At 40.7% G+C, this 19,414-nt stretch overlaps 1 protein-coding gene across 2 annotated transcripts in view; it reads right to left on the reverse strand.

The window, feature by feature from the left end:
• Positions 1-9,760, reverse strand: part of EFEMP1 (EGF containing fibulin extracellular matrix protein 1) — a 52,585-nt gene extending 42,825 nt beyond the window's left edge. The window contains exons 1-5 of one of the 2 annotated variants that reach the window (XM_074150452.1): positions 9,636-9,760; positions 9,215-9,302; positions 9,023-9,110; positions 6,033-6,081; positions 5,594-5,854 (exon numbers count right to left, since the gene is read on the reverse strand). In XM_074150452.1, coding sequence (XP_074006553.1) covers positions 5,594-5,854; positions 6,033-6,081; positions 9,023-9,103 — 391 coding nt within the window. In that variant the 5' untranslated portion in view covers positions 9,104-9,110; positions 9,215-9,302; positions 9,636-9,760. The remainder of the gene's footprint in view (positions 1-5,593; positions 5,855-6,032; positions 6,082-9,022; positions 9,111-9,214; positions 9,303-9,635) is intronic. The other variant, XM_074150453.1, reaches the window with a different exon arrangement.
• Positions 9,761-19,414: the final 9,654 nt, after the last annotated feature.

Raw genomic sequence — 19,414 nt, forward strand, 5'->3', positions numbered from 1 at the left:
ACTTAGTGTGATTAGCATATGGTATGAATCTTTAGCTGCAACGTACTGAGCATACTCCTACAGAGGTCAGAATAATGGAAAAGCAGTAACTAACTAAAGGAAGTGAAGCAGCTGCTAGTATTTACGCTTGTGATGGATGTTCACAGTAAAATGGTCAGACAGAACAGAGAATATCTATCCAAGGTCTTGACATGACACTCACAGCTGTGCAAATAGCACAGATGGGAAGATGATTCAGAATAGCCAAATTCTGAAAATGCCCAAAACTAGGCCCTCAAAACAAGATGGTTTTTTGTGACGTCCCCTCTGGTCCCTCAAGGCTATTAAAGAGATGCTCCAGAAAGGGCTCTTTGCAGCAAAACACAGCGGTTTCACAAATTAACAGCTTGAACAATTGGTTCAGGATGGGCTGATGAAAGATGATCTCTGCATGATGTGCCCAAATGTACAAGAAATTAATTGGCATCAATGAACACTCAGTACAAAGAGCTGTGAAAATATCAGCTTGTATCCTTCTGCGGATTCTCTTAGACCTGCAAGAGTCTTATGGCTTTTCCAAGTAATTAACATTCCAAATGGCATGTGGAACCAGGTCAGTCTCTTAGGGTGGCTGCTGCTGGCAATGTGAGTATTCTCCACTTGCTGAAGTACTGCAGCAAACACAGGTACATATGAACGGTGCCTGAGTTAAGCACTTTGATGAACTAATGGCATCCTAAATCAGATTAACTAGACCTTATTTTTCCTTCCACAGCCTCTCTCTTCACGCTAAACAGGTCTTGTGTTGTTGAGAGGAACAGCTCTGGAACTAAACTTGTTACAACCCAGGCTCTTTTAAAAGTAGTCCTGAAAGCATTACTCTTTAAATACAAGAAGCGGGAAAACTTGGGATGCTGCACTCTTCTAACTGCAGGCAATATTTTACAAAAGGGTCTCCAAAACATTTCTGGGGACAGCCTAAGAAACTATTATAGGCGTATTTTAGGTTATGTCCATATTGGCAAATAGCAGGGACCCAAAAGAGCAGATCAGACACATTGGTGCAGAGGCTCCAATGTCCCCGTACATGTATTTCTGAGGGTTCCTGAGCTCTGCCTAGTGTGGTCCTGGAGCCTGAATGCTTGTTAGTGGTTGTGGCGTATTAGCAGTGCTCCTGCAGTGCACTTCAGGTTTAGTTTCATCTAAACAGGATCTGGTTTGCATGTTCCAAGACCGCTCAGTGAGGCAAATCAAAGTGTGTTAAGTGGAGCTCATTAGGAGGTGCATTTCAGACATGCAGTTTGCACCCCAGCCAAAACGGCAATGAAGAGTGCTCTGCCTGAGGCACAACCCAGACTCATCTACAAAGGGCCAGCCTGAGTGCACCTGCACTTACACAATTTTTATGTCCTTTATATGCTAGCTGCACATCCCTGCTATATATACTTATATAATATTAAGTGATTTCCATATAGAAAACAAAACATCATGAACTGCTCTCCCTTGTCCCTCTCTCCTTAAAAAAAAAAAAAAAGGTAGAAAAAAGAAGAGAGGAATCTAGAGATGCAAAATTTAGTCTTGTTTGACTTATTTACACTAAGTTAATTTCTTGAGGTAAAAGCCTAGATTGAGTATGGTAAATTACTTTGAAAAGTACTGGAAAACTCAACAAAAAACCCTGCCAATGAAGAGATCCCTAAAATGATTTTGTGGGGGAAAAATAACCACAGCACAGAAAACAAGTTCAAGTTTTTGGTATCTTCTATTACAATCTCCCCCGCCCCGTATTTTACAGTCACAGAGACTGGAGAAATATAGGAAGCTAATCTAGCTGAGGAGCAAAAAACTGCTTACTTTATTGCCAGCGCAATAGGAAGGGGGGAAAAAACCAAAGTTCTTTTCCTTTTTCAAGTTTACAGGTTATTTGGTACCTTTGCTTGGCCTTTTTTTCATTCAAGTGTCATTAACATTTTAGGAAAAGCTAGTAGTTTCTTGCAGACTAGATTTGACAAAATTGAATTAATTGGATGATTTACTTTTGACTTCAATAGGAGCAGACTCAAATCACAGAGCACCTAACAGAGTAGAAATACAATTCAGTCTTGTATGTAGGCAACAGAGTGCAGCTGTTTGTGTTTTTCTTTTTTATAAGGCAAAAAGTGTCTGTGAATATTAGCTAACAGCGATTTGCTTAAAAATATTTCTTACTCTTTCACTCTTCCCAATTTGAGTGATACTCTCACATGGAGAAGTGAGAACATTTGAGTGGCTTCCCAAAAGTAGTGGCAAGTGCCATATACGGGAATCTACCTTAGTGACTAATTCAGCAACCGTTTGAGTTAAAGGCACATTTAGAAGTGGCAGTGAAGTATGAACAGAGACAGCGAGAGGTGGGATTAGTTAAGGTCATAAAGTCAGAATTTAAGATAGAGTTAAAGTGTTTACATTGAAGCACAAGACTCAGTGCTCTGTATGTATTCTACAGAAGTGATCTTCCTCCAGGATAACCTCCCTTCATATTTTCATCAGTTTGAGGGTTCCTGGCACTTACTGCTCACATTCAGTATCTTAAGAATGTCCCAGGAAATTTTTGCTACCCACACTTCTAACATTAACACAGTTATTCAAGAACAGGTTTCTAATCACTAGTAATTGTAAAAGCGATGTACATCATAGCAAACGGCAGTCATTTCCACAGAGTTGTCTTCTGCAAGGTGGCGTGCTTTGCTGTCAACCTGTGTTACCTGGTGTGTAATAAATAACAGCATGTATTGCAGACAGAAAGCTCTCAAAACTGATAAATACCATAGTTGTCACTGGTTTTCTTCAGGTCAGAAGTTAAGAAAGTCTTAAGTATCTCTTATAACTCAGGCATATGGCCATGTTTTGGTAGATTAAGAAGTGCAGAGAATCATGCCCCTCAATTTTTCTCATTTCTGTCACTAGAAATAGTATGTGGCCACGTTGCATCATGCCTTACCTAACGGTGAAGCTGAGCACGTCACTGAAGCCTCTTAAAGTCCAACAGGACTAGTGTCATTTATGCATGTTTATTCCAAGCACAAAACCCAACATAAGAGTGTTTGGCCTATCATACCCTCACTATTTAACATTTAAAAAGGGAGTGGACGCTTCTGTCAAAACAGAAGGCCCCTCATACTCTAGTGTGATGTCAATAATACAGCTCCTCAGAGTATGTTTTTGTTTTAAACAGAGGTCTCCACACTTTCACATTGGTTATAAAATACTTACTGCTGCTGGACTGGAAGGAAAATGTCATACATCTGCAAACAATTAGAAGGAGCTGGACTTCATATTTGATTTACTAAACAATAAAACAAGCTTAAGTGTGACTATATGTGTAAGTTACGCTCCCTAGGAGCCTCAAGCAGTTATCATAGCGAAGTCTTTTGACCATAATTAAATAAATCCACAGTGGGACCATTGCTGATCAAGATTATCTTTTATAAGATATTTTCAGCAGTGAAAAGCATGAAGATCATGAAGTTGAATGCATGCTTTAAGTGCTCCAGAAGTCTTTCATCCTTTCTTTCAAGCACACTGTCCACTACCCCTTTTCCAGCTGGAATTCATTCAGTACAATACATTTCAGCTTTTAAACACTAATATTTCCATGTTTTCTGCATTTAGACTGAAGTTTTGGCATGAGGAAATTAGTAGCAAAACTCGGATTCAGTAAAGCCCAAGACTTCACCATAGTTTGTGTGTCCGCTAGTTAAAAAGTTCTGATACTATAACAACAGTTAGTTGTTGTTGTAAATTCATCAAAGAATTGTGAATTGAATATAAATATTTACTTGCAAGTTTCAGGAAGCCAGAGCATGGAGTAAAACAACAGTAGTGTATGGCCACTAATCTTCTTCTCAACAAAAAAATCTCAGCTGCTTCTTGGCTTCTAAGTTAACCCTAATTCTCAACCTTTATTTGGAATATAAAGCATTGGTACTACATGCTGCTAACTTTCCTATGCTATTGCTGATTTATACACCTAAAGCCATTGGAGCAAAGATGTTCATGTTTAGAAATTTTCTAGCATTGCAATTTTTATAGAACAAAAGTGTTGTTGCATGCTAAAGTTGAAGCAGTTTATTGCAATTCACCAGTGAAGACAAGCGCCAGCGACAGTCACACAGCATCACCTGAAGGAAGGAATCCAGTATTCTGTTCCTGGTTCTGCTGTTTACTTTGCTAAGTTAAACTAAGGAAAAAACAACAACAACATCATTTGCCATCCTTGGCATTGATTTTTCCCTTGATAGCCCTAAGTGAACACTTAGGGTTAAGGGGATCACGGTACTGACCTCCTGCAGTAGGTTCTTTACTTGACATTCTTTAATTTGAGTGACAGAAATGTTGAACATTAGCAGATAAGCCAGAAATGCAACTCTGAGGCTTTGCCTACAAAAATAACTTATCTAGCCTCCATGATGATTACTATGCTTCAGAATGACAGGGAATTTACTTACGAGTGATAAATAATGTTCTGTATACATGAATACCAGGGAGAAAGGGACTACCGCTGTATATTACAGCTTGCCCTGATTATAGTCACTCAAGTACTATTTTATATGATTATACTGTTCTGGGCCACAAAGTGGAAAAGATGAACCATGGGGTCAAGTTTTGCCCTCTGTTTGCACGGGTATCCCACTAAAGTGCTTGAAAACCAAGTTTATGAACAAGGAATAGAATATATTTTTATGAAAGAAAACAAAACAGTAGATGAAACATTTGTTACTTCAGCAAGTATAAGAGTAAACTATTTATATAAAATAATAAATGAAACTGTCTTAGTTTACAGTAGTGCTTGTGAGTCTGGTTCCTGAATGCATACAATTAACATTGCTAATACTCTGAGAATTTTGGCACTGTGTGTGGTGTAAGTACACTCAGAAGAAAGCTCTTCATTGCCATAGTTTCAGAGACTGGCTAGACTATGACTGGAAGTAAGCTGGCAGGGTCTGCGTAGAGCTATTTCCACAGAGATCAGAAGAGCACAGGCTGTTCAGATGTTTGGTTCCTACTGCTTGATCATACATAACAAAAACACTGTATTGTTCTGCGCTACAAGCTGGTCTAAGCAAAAGTTCATATGGTGGTTATTTTTTGTTCCATTCAGCATTCACTTACTGGAAAATACATAGTTTTGCAAATCTTTAGAAGTCATCTATAACATGACTTGCTATATTACCTACTTTTTTCACAGCCTCTCCTGGACATACTTAATACAATACAAAATGTTTGATTAAAGTTGCTTACTTGCATTAAGGGTGGGTTTTTTTTTTTTTGGTTTGGTTTTTTTTTTTTTTTTTTGGATCTACAGACAACAGAATTAATTCTAGTCATTAGGCTGAAATAGATGGAACAGACTGTAAGGCTGCAACAAAGTGCAAGTTCTGTTACCTTGAACAATAATGACATGCATGTATTTTATTTACATATCTTAAGGAAGCGTGTACACATCCAGTTTAACGGTGCAAAAATATATGCTATTATATGCAAGAGTTACAGGCTGTCATTTTTCCAGACATTAGATTTGTTATCACATACACTCCAATTACACTGAGAGTAAGACATACGGCAGCTTGCTTACCTTGGCACACATTGTGATCACTTTGCTCATATCCAGCTGCACACTGAATTTGATGAGTTGGGTTTGGAGGGGCACGGTGAGGATCAGCTGGAGTCCGTCGAATGACATTGTTTCGACCACTAGTGGATTCAGCTGCTGCTTCTTCTCGCTCATTTACAATAATTTGTGCTGTTCTAGGTAGACAGAGGTATCCTCCATAGTGGTTAACACATTTCATCCCACCTTTGCATGCATCTGGGACTATTTCACATTCATCAATATCTGTGGTTAGCAACAACACAAGTCATGCTTTTAATATTTGAACCTTCTGCAACTGCCATTAACACAAATAACACAATGAGACATGCAAGCACACCTCCTTGTCCAGAACAGGGGTGTGTAATGATAATACTTAAAGAACACCAGTGGCAAGTCTGTCTTTGAAAATTATTTACTGTACCTTTGCACCGTTGCCTAACAGGATCCCATTCATAGCCATCCGTGCATTGCTATAGAGACAAAAACAAAAAAGAAGATTAGGCTACTCAGGATTCTTTATTTTGGAAAAATAGTCAAGCATGTTTCAATGAACTCAAGGTTTGAGATTAAAGGAAATGCAGTGCTTGCATACCTTGATAAGCTAGAAAAATGGCTGTGCAGGAACAACAAGCATATACAGAAAGAGCCTCTATCTCAGGAAGTTGCTAAGATATCGTTTGTTGTGAGTATGTAGGTTTTATTGGGGCTGGGGAAGAAAGTGAGAAAAGCATCACTTTCTCCTCGCCTTGTTCCTATACGCTGTTTTAAAGCATCTGTCATTGGCTGGATCCTAGTACAAAGAAACCTCTGGACTGACCCAGGTGACTAGTATGAAAATTTTCTTATGAAAAAGAAACAAGTTTTTCTGAATTTTGATCTTGTTCGCTGCCTTCCAACAGGTGAACAAATATCTTTCATTGCAGGGGCTGGTTTCCCGGAAGCACCAACGGGCCTGTAACACCCTGTACTTCATCCTCTCTCCCATGAGCACTCCAGCAATGGGGAAGGATCCCATGACAGCTGGAAATTCATTCACATGCTTTTTAATCACATGACTCCAGGAACTGCAGTCTAGGAAGAACAATTTATACTGTGAGACATACAATAAACGGCTAGACATTATAACGGTGGGACTACTTATATAAATAAGACTTTGCAAAATTCAAACAAGGCTATACTAAGCAACTATTCATATAAATGCAGACTAGTAACTGCAGGAAGAATTTTAAATATTCTGCCCTGCAGTTAGGTAGGCATCTTCATTATCCCTCTGCCCAAGAGCATTAAATTGTCTGGAGGGCAGTAATTTTAATCACAAGTGACAGTTACAGAAACTGATTAGCAAAGTATCACAGTGCTACCAACTGCAGCAGACACATTTAAAATATCAATGAATCAACTCAGCTGTACTATGTAGGTGCATATACATGCTATGCTGCTTAGGATATTACTTTAATGGCCCTATAGAAAAAAAGAATTGAGTCGGCTAATGTAATTAGTCACAGTCAAGCAAGCTAAATCTCATTGCAACTCCTCTGCTGCAGAGAAACTACAAGTGAAAATTTGACATTCAGATGCCAAGATCCGCTTGTTCCATGTACTATCCTAATGTTATTGTGAGGAACTTGTTACTAATGGACACTGACTCAGCATTAGGAGTGAAAATATTTTCTTCATTTGCAGGTGACACCAGCCATCTGCCAAATGCATCAGCGAGTTGTAACTTTGGAGGCTTTTTCATCCAAAGGGGTAAGTGGACAGCAAATTGTATTACACTTCTCAATCTCTAAAGGAATGACTACATGCTGAGTTGACAACACCAGTTACTGTAGCTATGAAAACGCAAACCCAAAGGAAAACAGCTAATTCATGCATTTACTGAATCACCCAATTCCTGTTAATGCACACCAGAAGTTCTGTCTGTTTAACTGTAAGGAGCCAAGTCCATCTATTACTGCAGCTGAAGGGACTTTTACAATAGAAAAGGATTTGGCCCTAAATGAATACAATGTACGCATGAGAAACAGTAGCATCCTAGGAGTAAAATTTCCAAAAGCTAAGCTTTTTTTATTAAGTAGTTTTACATTTTTAGAGTCTAATGATCACTGAAACACCTAAATGCTTAGACCTGCTTAGACCTTAGAAAATGTAGTATAGGAACTCAAGTCATATATGCATGCCAGAAATTTTCCATTGTATAAACAGAACTATGTAGGCTATCAGAAAATGCTACTTAATTTTTTAAAAGAACGTGTAATAAATGCAGAAAGATAGAGGGGTGGGATTCCTATGTTAGTCTAGATTTTCAAAAGGTACTTAGATCTTCAGTTTCCACTTATATATAGGGACTTAAAAAAAAAAAAAAAGTCACAGAAGCTTCTAAACAGAAGTACTTCTAACCTTCAAAAATCTATTGCTTCTAAAGCCCAGTGTTAAAGTATTTTATGACTGACTTCCTGATGCTCACTTGAGGCTTCTTTGAGCCCCGTCTTCTACAATAAGGTCCAAGTCTGCAATATTTACTTGCTTGAGCCATCCTACTGACTTCAGTGGGATTACTTGTATAAGACACAATCTGAGTCTTTGGCTGTAGTTCTCTAACTTTTTGCATGTGTGCAGAATTTTCTGCTTGTGTGGCATTGCGCTGATGTCTGTACACATATTCAGAGGTCCACCCATATGAAGCAAGTTGCAGGGATTACAACTGTAATCAGATGTGAAAATGCAGGTTTTTCCCCAGCCCAAGCCGATGTAATCGCCACTCCTTCTATGACATGCATTATGCAAGCCAAAGACTGAACACAAGCAGATTAAAAAAAAAAAACCTTACAAAAAGGCCTTTAAATCTCTTACCCCATCACTTGGTTACAAGCAGAACCTATTTTCAGTATTCTTGTACAATTTTATCAAGCCATGCAAAACCACTGCTCAAAACCAGCTCAGAAACTAACAGCCCGACAATCACTCCAGGACTTAGATGCTTCATTAAAAGCACTGAATTTTGAAGTACTTACATTTTGTTAAAAACAGCTTGAAATATCCAAAAGAAAACAGAAAAGAATGTTTGACCTAATTCTCTGTCAAATTCCATGTATTTCAAATGAAGGTCCTAAGAACCCTGTCTCTAGGAAAATGGATTTAAAAAAATATTAAAACCTTATAATTTTGTTCAGCTCATCAAGCTGAGTACACAGATAAACTTTTCAAAACAGGCAGTTGTAGCTCATTTTGCTCAATCTTGTCAACTTCAACTTTAAAACACTGGTTCAGCGCAGGAACAGCTTATTTTATGGTTAACATTCGAACTCAAAGAACTGCTATACATTGGCAAGAAGTTTGGTTTTTCTTAAGGGTCATTTAGAAAAGAATCCCTGCAAAGCAGTAATTATCTCGAACTCTATTAAACCTTACCGTGTATGTTATGGTTTCCTCAGTTTCCTGCGAATGTACTGTAATAAGAATGAGAGCAGCCAAGAACACAGCTGTCAACATCGTGAACCTCGGAAGAAAGAAAAACAAATAAAGCGGGGAGTATTTTCAGGGGTCTCCCCGCCGGAGGAGGCGGCCGGCGCCCCCGGGACCGGCTGCTGCCCCGGCCCGTACCTGGTGGGGCGGCCGGGACGCTGCCCCTTCCTCCTGCAAGAAGCGGGTGAGGTTTGGCGGTGCCTCCAGCCCGTGGTGGTTTATCCAGCTGAAGACGGGGAAATAATGATCAGTAAATGGCGTTTAAAAATCACGCAGCGCTTAATGCCACACCGGACTGGAAGCGGCGCGCTGCGGAGCGGCGGCGGGCGAGGAGCGGCGGCGCGACCGCCCTGCCATCGCGCGTTTTTGGGGTGGCAAAGCGATTTTTCGGTAAAAGCTCACCGTCCGCAAGGAGGGCGGCCGGGGTTTGGGGGGGTGGGTGTGTGTGTGTGTGAGGGGGTGGCAGACCCGGCGCGGCGGGACCCACTTCCCCGCGGGGAGACGGGGCCGCCAGGCACCTGCCCTGCCCCGACGCCGGCCCCGCGCTGCCCGCTCCTACCTGCGGCGGGGCCGGTGCGGGCGGCAGCGGCTGCTCCCGGCGGCGCGTTACCGTGGCAGATCGTCCCCGTCCTTCCGCTGGCTCCGCTGCGGTGCCGGCGCCCGCTCGCTCTCCTTTCCCCCCCCCCCGCGGGCCTTCGGCTAAATAGAAACGGTCCCGGCTCCTACCGGAGCCCCCGGACGCCCCCTACCGACCCCGCGGCCGCCGGAGTCCTTCGGCGGGGCGGGGCGGGACGCGGCCCTTCGCCGCTCCCCGTGCCCGCCCGCTGCCGGCCGGGGCGCCCCGAGGCGGGGCAGGTGAGGGGCCCCGCCACAGTGTGGGGTCTGGGAGGGCAGCTGGCGGCGAGACCCCGCGACGTCCCGGGGGCAGCCACCGAAGCCACCAGAGGCGTCTGGCGGGGAAGGGAGGTGTGTGCCGCCCGCCGTCCCTGTGAGGGGAGGGCCGCCGAACCCCGCCGTCCCTGCTCCCGCCGGCCCCGCACAGCTGGGTGCACCCCCTTAATGCCGGTAGCTCCGTGAAGGAGCAGGGGGCTGTCATTCTGGGGACTGGCGCGGGTCGCGTACCTCCGGCCTCGAGTCTTGGCAGCTAAGGGAGGAGCCCCATGAGGCAGAGGTGGGAAGGAGGGAAACGATGTGGCACTCGCTAATTGACATGGTATAGGTTATAGCGGGCCGGTGGCCGTGCAACTGTACACCGTGTAGCGTGCGGTGTGGTTTGCCCTGTTGTGTGAGGTTGGGCCGTGATCCCGGGAGCACTGAGGCGTGGCGGTGGGCTTTCTCCCTTCACAAACGAGCTTTGCCATCTTCCTGCCTCAGTGTTGGCTGAACTAACTCACGCTGGATGCTGTTGTGCTCCTTGGAGCACATTTTTGAAAGCCTGCATATAAATACTATTTTTTTTTTTTTTAATTTAAGCTGGATTGTCACTTTGCAAGCAATAGTATGGAGTGTTTATCTGGCAAGATACTTGAAGTTTAAAACTGATGTATTTGCATGCCTAATCGGAATTCAATAAATAAAAACCATGAGGAGTCTTTCATAGGGGAACGCCTGTTCCTTTAGACATCATGGAAGTTCTTTAATCATTACTTCTAAGAGCTTCTTCTGTATATGAAATGCCATTATTTCCCTATCCAGTGGGGGGGTTACTGGACTGAAGGGAGGGTGAAGAGGTGTTACAGAGATTTAGAAGCTCTCGTAGGTCGCATGGTTATGGTGAGGAGCAGTGTGCCAGGGAACTTTTTCTACAGAGGGATAAGCTGGATCTTTGTTTAGGGCCCTGATTTTGGTTCTGGGGTCACTGTGCCATGGTAGTGCAGCTCTACTCTATTCCTCTACTTCAGCTGAAGACAAAGTCCTTAATTTTTTGAAATTTTTTATCTCCTTAATAGTGACCATGAAGAGCCTGGAGAACTTGAGATCTCTTGAAAAATGCCATACTAGGTTGCAGATCTCTGTATTATCCCTTTAATTCTTAACATTAAATTAGATTTATTCTTGAGTAAAACATCAGTTCTTTTTTGGATGGCCAGACATTGCGCATTAATTTTGTCTCTGAACCAAATTGCTTCTTTTCTTACCTGTTGCAGGAAGACTCACATTGGTTGTTTCAGAATGCTTCCAGCTGTAACCGTATGTTACTTGTCTTTTTTTTTTTTTTAAGGTTATTATGGGAGAAGACAGGATATTTCCTCTCTCACTGCAGTTTCTGTGCTTACAGGTAAGCAGGACTCCTGAAAATGTAGGACTTACAGTCCACACACCTCAATGGTAGTTAAAATACAGAAGCAACAACATGATATAATAGAGAAAATTTAGGTTGAATACATTTTTAGGACATTTTGCATGTACTTTTATATGCCAGCCTATTTAGCAAGCTATCATTTGATACCTACTTTCCCGCTCCAAAAAAGATTCTCTTAAAGTCCATATGTCATTTTTTAGAAATACAGCTTCAAAGTGTTAGATTGGCTCTGAGTTACTGACTCCTGTTAGTGTAAGCTGGATTCATGTTTGTCCCATGCCCCCTAATATATTTTGAAATTTTACTGTTTCATGCTTACAGAAAGCAGTTCAGAAATTTTTAATAATATAATGAATACAAAATAGTAGCGTCAATTACTTACATCTACTGGAAACAACACTTAGTGAGTTTTGAATGCTTTGTCATATCTGCCATACAAAGAGAACTGAATTTAACTTGTTGGATTCTGGATCCAACAAGTCAAAATTTAAAAAAAGTTTCGTCTTAATCTACCACCTAGGGGAACATTGCCTGTATCACAGAACTGCAATTACTTGTTTTCACTCTAGAAAAAGCAGAGAACAGCAGAAGCATCTTTTTGGAGGATGTATGAACGCCATGCAAGCACAGATCCTATACTTGGCATCAGATGGTGTTATACATTTGCTGAAATACCATATTCTGCCAAGGATAGTTCTCGATCCTTTAAATGGAGGTAGTAGACTGAGTTCATGATTCTGTAGCTCAGATATTTCCTACTGAGGCAACTGGAAATTTGCCTGATGTAGGACAGCAGGATTTAGACCCTTGGAAACGTTGAGGAGTGTGTGAGGTATGTGACTGAGCTGCTCACCAGTAGAACAACTTATTTACGTATCTGCAGTGTCTCAAGACGTCATGTAAGAAGTGGTAAAACCATCCATTTTTTCTTGCTGACCATACAACATGGCATTGCTGAGGCCAGCCCCTTACAACAGTCTCTGTCAGTGCTTCCCATCGAAGCAGCCCCATGAGGCTGGCCCCTAATTACTTACTTTTGGCTCCTTCTGAAAGTGGTGCACTCTATTCCCTGCTGCTTTAGTGAACTCTGTCACATCTCATTTTTTGCTTTCTTTAAAAAACACGGTTTCAAACATTCTTTAACTCAAATGTGTTTACGACTTAAACGTTCATATTTTTTCTTCCTGGCAGGACTTATTGCCACCCCCATCGTCCTCAACAACCCAAGGATAGGTAGGCTGAAGGAAGACTGTGTGTGGTCAAAATGTCACTGCACTCCAGCTAATTCTGGCTGCTAGAATTGTCCCTGGGGGCAATAGACAGCTGGACATAATTTAGAGCAGGCTGAGATTGAAACTAGAGGCTAGACCAAAAATGAGGAAAACAAAATTGCAGTTTAATCTCTTCTACTCCTAGATCTGACCCCCTTTTCCTGTTTCAAACATAGCTCGCTAGAACAGACAATCAAGCACACAGGGAATTTAAGCAACTTGTATTTGTCAGCTCAGGGGACTATCAGTGTCAATTTAAGATGATTTCTTTTCCCGAGCATGTCATATCAAGTAACACTGGAGTTGTCTAAACTAAGAGCTGGAATGGTGGAGATGTTATGTTCATGTTGGACTCACAGGAATTTTAGAACATAAATTATTTTGATAACATGGCAGGTTGCCTTTCTGCCACACTGCCTGCAAATGTCAAAATTTTTTCCACGTTTCAACTTGGAAATGACATAGTGTTGGTGAAGGATAAATTGTGAAGAATTATATGTCTGACTTTATTGCTGATTAAATATGACAAATGTTGAACTTTTATTGGAGGTAAGATTTTACAAGTTTATTTATCTTCAGGGAAGGTATCATGAGCATATTGCGTGTGGCAGGAGATGTTACTTTACTGTAAACTTAATTTGAAAGAACTGTGTTAGCAAATTACTCTCACTTTTCATAGAAAGCTAACAGTGAGAGGTAAAAATGTGTCATTAGTTTCTGATCACAGCTGTTGAAATTACAAAAAGTCAGTAAGGATCAAAGTGTCAGTAGCAAAGGACAGAGAACATATTTTCTCCTTCTTAAGCCTCCCATTAAAATTAAGCATATATTTATTGTTATTACTTGTTTGCTGCTTTGTATTACGGTAGAGTACATAGGTGACAGATGATACAAACATGTAATTAGAGAAAGTCCCTGCCCCATAACTCTTGCTATTTGGCACGGAAAAAAGCATGACAGTTGGATAAGAAAATTTAGTAGCCTAGAATTTTGGCCTTTATTTTGCTAAAATTATCTCCTGTATGAGGGATTTTGCATGAGTTTGGTTGTGCTGAAGCCTTTGGTTAACTTCGACTAACCTGTGATTTCAGTTTTAAATGTCTAACAATGCTCTGAGGATGTCAAAGTTTTATGTTGTTGCCATCTTTTATTTTAACGTTTGCTAAAGATCAAGCATGTGATGTGCATGCGATTTATCAAGCATGAATTTGCTTTTCTTCTGCAATTTCTAGGGATGTGATCTTATAGTTTGTATGGTTTTGTAAACTCTGGCTGAAATTTGAATGCCCAGAGAATGTGGTAATTGTATTTTCACCAGAGTCTTTTGACAGTAGAAGAAAATGTGTGTGAGAGCGAGCGAGTGAACGAGAAAGGCATCTCCCCAGAGGCTGTCTGTCTTTTTCATTGGTGCAGTTGTACAGCCATAATAAATCAGAAAATTGAAGGGTTTCAGAACTGTGAGTAGTTTTCTGATACAGCTGAAAACACATGAAATGGGGATGTGATAGTGTAGGGGGAGGATGAGTCCATTTTACTTTCCATGTGTGGTTCACCACCTCTTGTGCTTACATAATTAGTATTTTTCATGACTGTAAACCACTCCTGTTGATACTTAGGGATGATGATAATTTCAGGCTTCCCTTTGAAAAATGAGAGAATATGGTTTACACATGCTTTCTCAGTGTTTTCAGGGGCTCAGCTTTGAGGCTCAATTCAATAAAAGTTTACTCACTTCCAGGGTGAAGCGAGTGATTGTTTTTATGGATTAACCATTCAAGTAAAGACTATTTAATATGGTAAGAATTTCAGGTATGAAAAATTTGAGCCTTAGCTTAAATTGCACCACTATTGCTGTGAAGATTTTATTCTGCTAAGCAATTTTATCTGGAATTTGATCAGTCTTCCTATCTTTTGCTTGTATGGGTATTTCTAACTCATTCAATCATTTTATTCAGTCTAGCAGCTCTTTTCCATTGCTCTCTCTACCAATGATTTTCCTTCTCTTCTCTTTTTCTTTTTCTTGTGCCCGATTAGAAAAACAGCAGACTGGGAGACGTGCACCGGTGCAGACATGTGGCTTTTGTAACAGTGGACTTGTCATTCCTTCTTTCTTCCTGCGTACAGGCATTTAAGTCTGATGCTGTACTAGGTTTCAGCCAGTTTGGTTAAAATGAGAACTGACTAGAACCTTTTCACAGAACTATGACCCATCTGAGGAATAGACAACCTTCCTGATGTTCAAAATACTGGCTGGAATGTATAGTTTTCTTCTGATTAAACTATGTCAGTGCAGTTTCTTGCTCTGGCTAAGAGGCAAAATAGAAATGCCAGAATTCAGATCCAGTATTACCCAGAATATGTTGGAGACAGTTTTCATCTCTAGTTTTGGCTTCTCGTGAAGCTTTGTGCAAATCATTTAACCTATTTCTTGGTAGACTCTCTGTGAAATGAACAAAATATGTGATGCTGCACAGGGAAGTGGGGTGAATGCATTCACTTATGTATCTAGGATTTCCAAAGACAGTTGATTGTCTTAGATACTCAGATTCCTTTCAAAGTCAGTGGAATTTGGATGCTTATCTGTGAGGATGACTTCAGGTAGCAGAGACAGGGCCTGCTGTGGGCGCCTTGCCATTGACTCAACTGAAAGTACAATCAAGCAGAACTTCATCTACTGCAACATTCATGTTTCAGAGAGAAAAATGAGCGTGGATGAGTAAAAACTCTGTGTCCTCTCTTTATATTCACTCCATGTAGGAAATCCATTTCCCCTTCCTCTAGATAGTAGGTGTCTCTTTTTGTCCTATAGTCTTTTTCATTTCTAAGAAAAGTAAATGTGAACTGATTGGAATAGAATATGTATGTATGACTAGCATAGATTTCTAACTGGCAGGTCAACTTCAGCAGGCTATTCAAGTTGTTAATATGCCCTATTTTTAATTTTTGCAGTTTTCCAGTGTTGTATTTAGCTCCAGATTTTTTAAAAATTATTTTGAATAATTCAACCTTTTTTGTTCTCAGTCAAGAGGACATAGAGAATTCCTGATTTTCAGAAGGTGCTAAACACCTTCAAGACAGATATCATATTTGAAAACTCTAATTTCTGCTTTCTGCTGAACTCCATGGACCTAGAATGGAGTGTGACAGTGTTGTGATCTTTCAGCACAACAAAAATGGGACATCTCAGAAATGCTGCAGTGGAAGAGGACCTTAGAAGAACAGGTTTGTGGGGCAGAGCTCTTGCTATTGACTGTTCCATTTTTTAGAATTCATAAACATCAGAATCAGTAGATATGTTAAACAATAATTTGGTTTCATAAGCATCTTCTGAACTCTGAGTTTGCTTTTCTTTTCTTTCCCTTTGAGAAACAGTTATTAATACCAGAAAAGCAGCAGCATTTCTTATTTATATTGTGTGTGGGTGAACTTGGCAAACAGCTTGCCCAGTTAACCTGTTAATTATTGTCCAGAGACATAAGGTTTCTGGTCAATATCTACATGTTAATACTAAAGGATATATGTCAGAGCATTTTAATTCCCTAGAATATTAAACTTACTTAGTTCTAGTCTGTATGGTGTCATACAGAAAGCAGAAGAAAGATAACAGTGGAGATTTCCCTTTTTGTGAGATTTAAGGGGTTATCTTCTCACCCCTTTGCAAATACATGTGGTTGAAAGGCATCAAAATTTTAGAAAAGGCTGGAAGATGAGACAACTGAAAGCTGGCACAGAAAAGGCCGTATCTCTGCATGCTCCCAAAATGCGCTCTGTAGGAGTTTAACCGTGTCAGGGAAGAGCTCAGTTCTGCGAGTGAGGCAGATGGAACATCACTGTTCTAAGTCATTGAGGTACCCTTTTAAGTGGCTGATACCAAATATTTCGTCTGTGTAATAAACTAGCACATAACCTACAATGTATATACACATTTTAAATTATGTGTAACTTGGGAATTCCTTTTTTTTATTAATCAGTTTAAGTGCTCATTCCCTGGAAGCCTGAAGCCCTGAGAAATTAATTCCTGCTCATTCACACCTTACCGTGCTCTAAGGGCTATTAAAATTTAGAAGACTGCTAACACCAAAAGTGATAAAGGCCCAAAATAAACTGATTGATACAAAGAAAACCAACCAAATACCTCTCTCCCCCGCCATCCAGAGCAGCCTAGTGTAGTTTGGTTAACTTGCTTATGTCACTCAAGAAACCTTGGAGCTCTGTTTTGCCAACAATGGCCCTCAGTGTGTATGGGGCTGTGGGCCTCTTTGGCACCACAGCTGCAAGTCGTAAATACAGTTCTGGAGATTAAGATATTAAAGTGTCCTTCTTTGGAGCCTGCAGAACAACGCCTGAGGTATTGCCCCCTGCCTCTGAGGCAGCCTGGTAGCTCCCAGGGCTGCCAAGTGACCGTATGGAGCACGCTCAGAGAGGTTCCCACATGGAGATTAGTTCTTCTAGGAAATGACATTCTGCCATTTCCTGTGTTAGCCAGGGAGTGTTTGGGACGCTGTGCTTCCCTTTCCTGCAGAAGGCTCCTTAAAATTGGTTAAAGTGGTTTGCTGAACATGAATTCAGGGTACATAAGAGAAAGGATAGGTACCTGCTTTAAGAAAAGCACTGGACACTTTGTGCAGACCAAGTTACAGTTGGAGCTCCAGTCTGTCCTTGCATCTTTGTATTTATAAAATAGTAACAAACAGAGAAGGGGGCATGTGGAAAAAATCACTTGCATCAGTGCAAAGGAGGGGAATGTATTTACCTGGATCCTACTCAGAATCTTACTAGTACTTACTTCCAGACTCCTTATTTATTACCTTTTATCCCATTTATGTTGAAAAAGTTTTTGCTTTGCAGCTCCCTTACTCTTGAAAAAATGTGCCTTTCTCACTGTAATGTTTGACAGCACTTTAAACAGTGAACTGTGGTTGCAGAAGTTTTTACTTCTAGAAGCAATTATTAGAATGTGTTAGAATTTTAGGCCTTGGTAATTTATGGTCATGCTTATCAATCATTTTTCAAATGTGTATCTCAGAGAGAACAGGCTTTTATTATATAAATCCAACCTCTGCAAGAAAACACTAGAACAGGAAAAACATAATTGATTGAGCTTGCCCGTGCTTTTCTCAAATCAAATGAGAGCTCTTGGTTCAACATTTTGTCAGCAAATTGTGGCCGAGTTATTAATTGTCTGTCTCAGTTATTAAGTACCTGGAATGTCTAAATCTTTCAGGAAGGCCTGAACATATACAAACCTCTGAATGTTTCTGGAGCTTCTGACTGGTATCTCTAAGTAAGCTGTGGACACTAAGAAACATGTCATCTTGAAGATGAATGAATTAAGCCTGTTGAAGTAGATTGTTTGATTGTGTGACTGTAAAATAGCTTTTTTTGGCACTTGTTGCTTTAGGACCAAGGGTCAGATTCTTCCTCTCCCTTGCACTGCAGATGCATTGAAACTCGTGTGGTCTGACTGCCATGGGTTAGGAGCCTTTGACGGTTTTGTGAGTAATCGTGCATGATGGCTTTTGGGGACAGATCTTGTAGTTGCTGTTAGCTGGTAAATTCCTCACTGCTTTAAAAGGGAGGGCAGAAAAACAATGGAGGTGACTTGGGCATTAAGATTGTGGTACTGCAGTTATTAAGGAGGACCTTTCCTTATTTTCCCCATGCTTTTCTTCAGTCCCCTTTGTTGTGTGCATTTGAAAGAAGATTAGCAAAAAGAATAAAAAACGTCACACGTGGACCACAACGTCATTCAGTGGAGTCATTGCTTAAGACTGTTTTCAGGAAACTGTAATAGTTGCTGAATTTAGGATTAACTCTCACCCTGTGTAGAAGTAGAATGTAACTGGTGTGTGTGAGTGTGCATGTGTATTAACTTCCATGTATATCACAAGATCAGTGAAAACTCGGGGAGGGGGGGCGGTGTGTGTGTTTCAGAGTAACAGGCAACGTACTGACAGTCATCGTCCAAGTACTCAAGACTGCTCTGCCACTGGGTCCTGATCTCATCCACAGGGACATGCCTTGTTAAAAAGAACAGAGTTCTTTGTGCTTAATACAGTCTGTTCACTTAGAAAGTCTGCAAACATAACATTTAATTCTGTCTGTTTTAATGGTGGGTTTGTGATGACACCGGCTAAACTTTATGAGTAGAATTATATGAAAATGGGAATTTTTCTTAAAAAAATATAAAATAATTCTGTGAACGAGTGAAAATTTTCTAACGACGGTTCTAAGGAGAAGACTGTTTTACACAGTCTTACCAGTTAGCTTCCTGCCTTCCGCCAAAGATTTTCTTTGCTTCTTTAATTACCAGGAAATTTTATAAGAGGATACATAATTTTGTTCCTCTGAGGGTAGAGGGCTGAGTGGTTTTACAACATTCCTTTAGAACTAATAATGATTCAAAGTAGCAGTCACATAACATTCATTTTAGAACAAACGTATTAAAAATACTTCTAGTAGGAAATCACAGCTTATGGCTGTGGCACAAGGCATTACTTCGGATGGAATTACTCCAGGTTCTTGACATGCTTCGTCCAATTAACTTCAGTTTTCATCTCCAACATGGCTGTCATTGTTTAATACAAGCCTTCTGTAATGCAGGAAATGTTATCTGTGATGGAGGCCTGAAGTGTAGCAAGTTGTGATGTTAAAAAGTTGGCCCCTGTGGGCTGGGTTTAAATTGCTAAAACACACTTTGTTGTGTAAGTCACATTTAGCATAATTAGGTGAAGTGGTCAGGATAATACCTTCTCTACAGCATAA

This window comes from Numenius arquata, chromosome 7 (assembly GCF_964106895.1).
Source record: "Numenius arquata chromosome 7, bNumArq3.hap1.1, whole genome shotgun sequence".
In the NCBI taxonomy this organism is placed as follows: Eukaryota; Metazoa; Chordata; class Aves; order Charadriiformes; family Scolopacidae; genus Numenius; species Numenius arquata.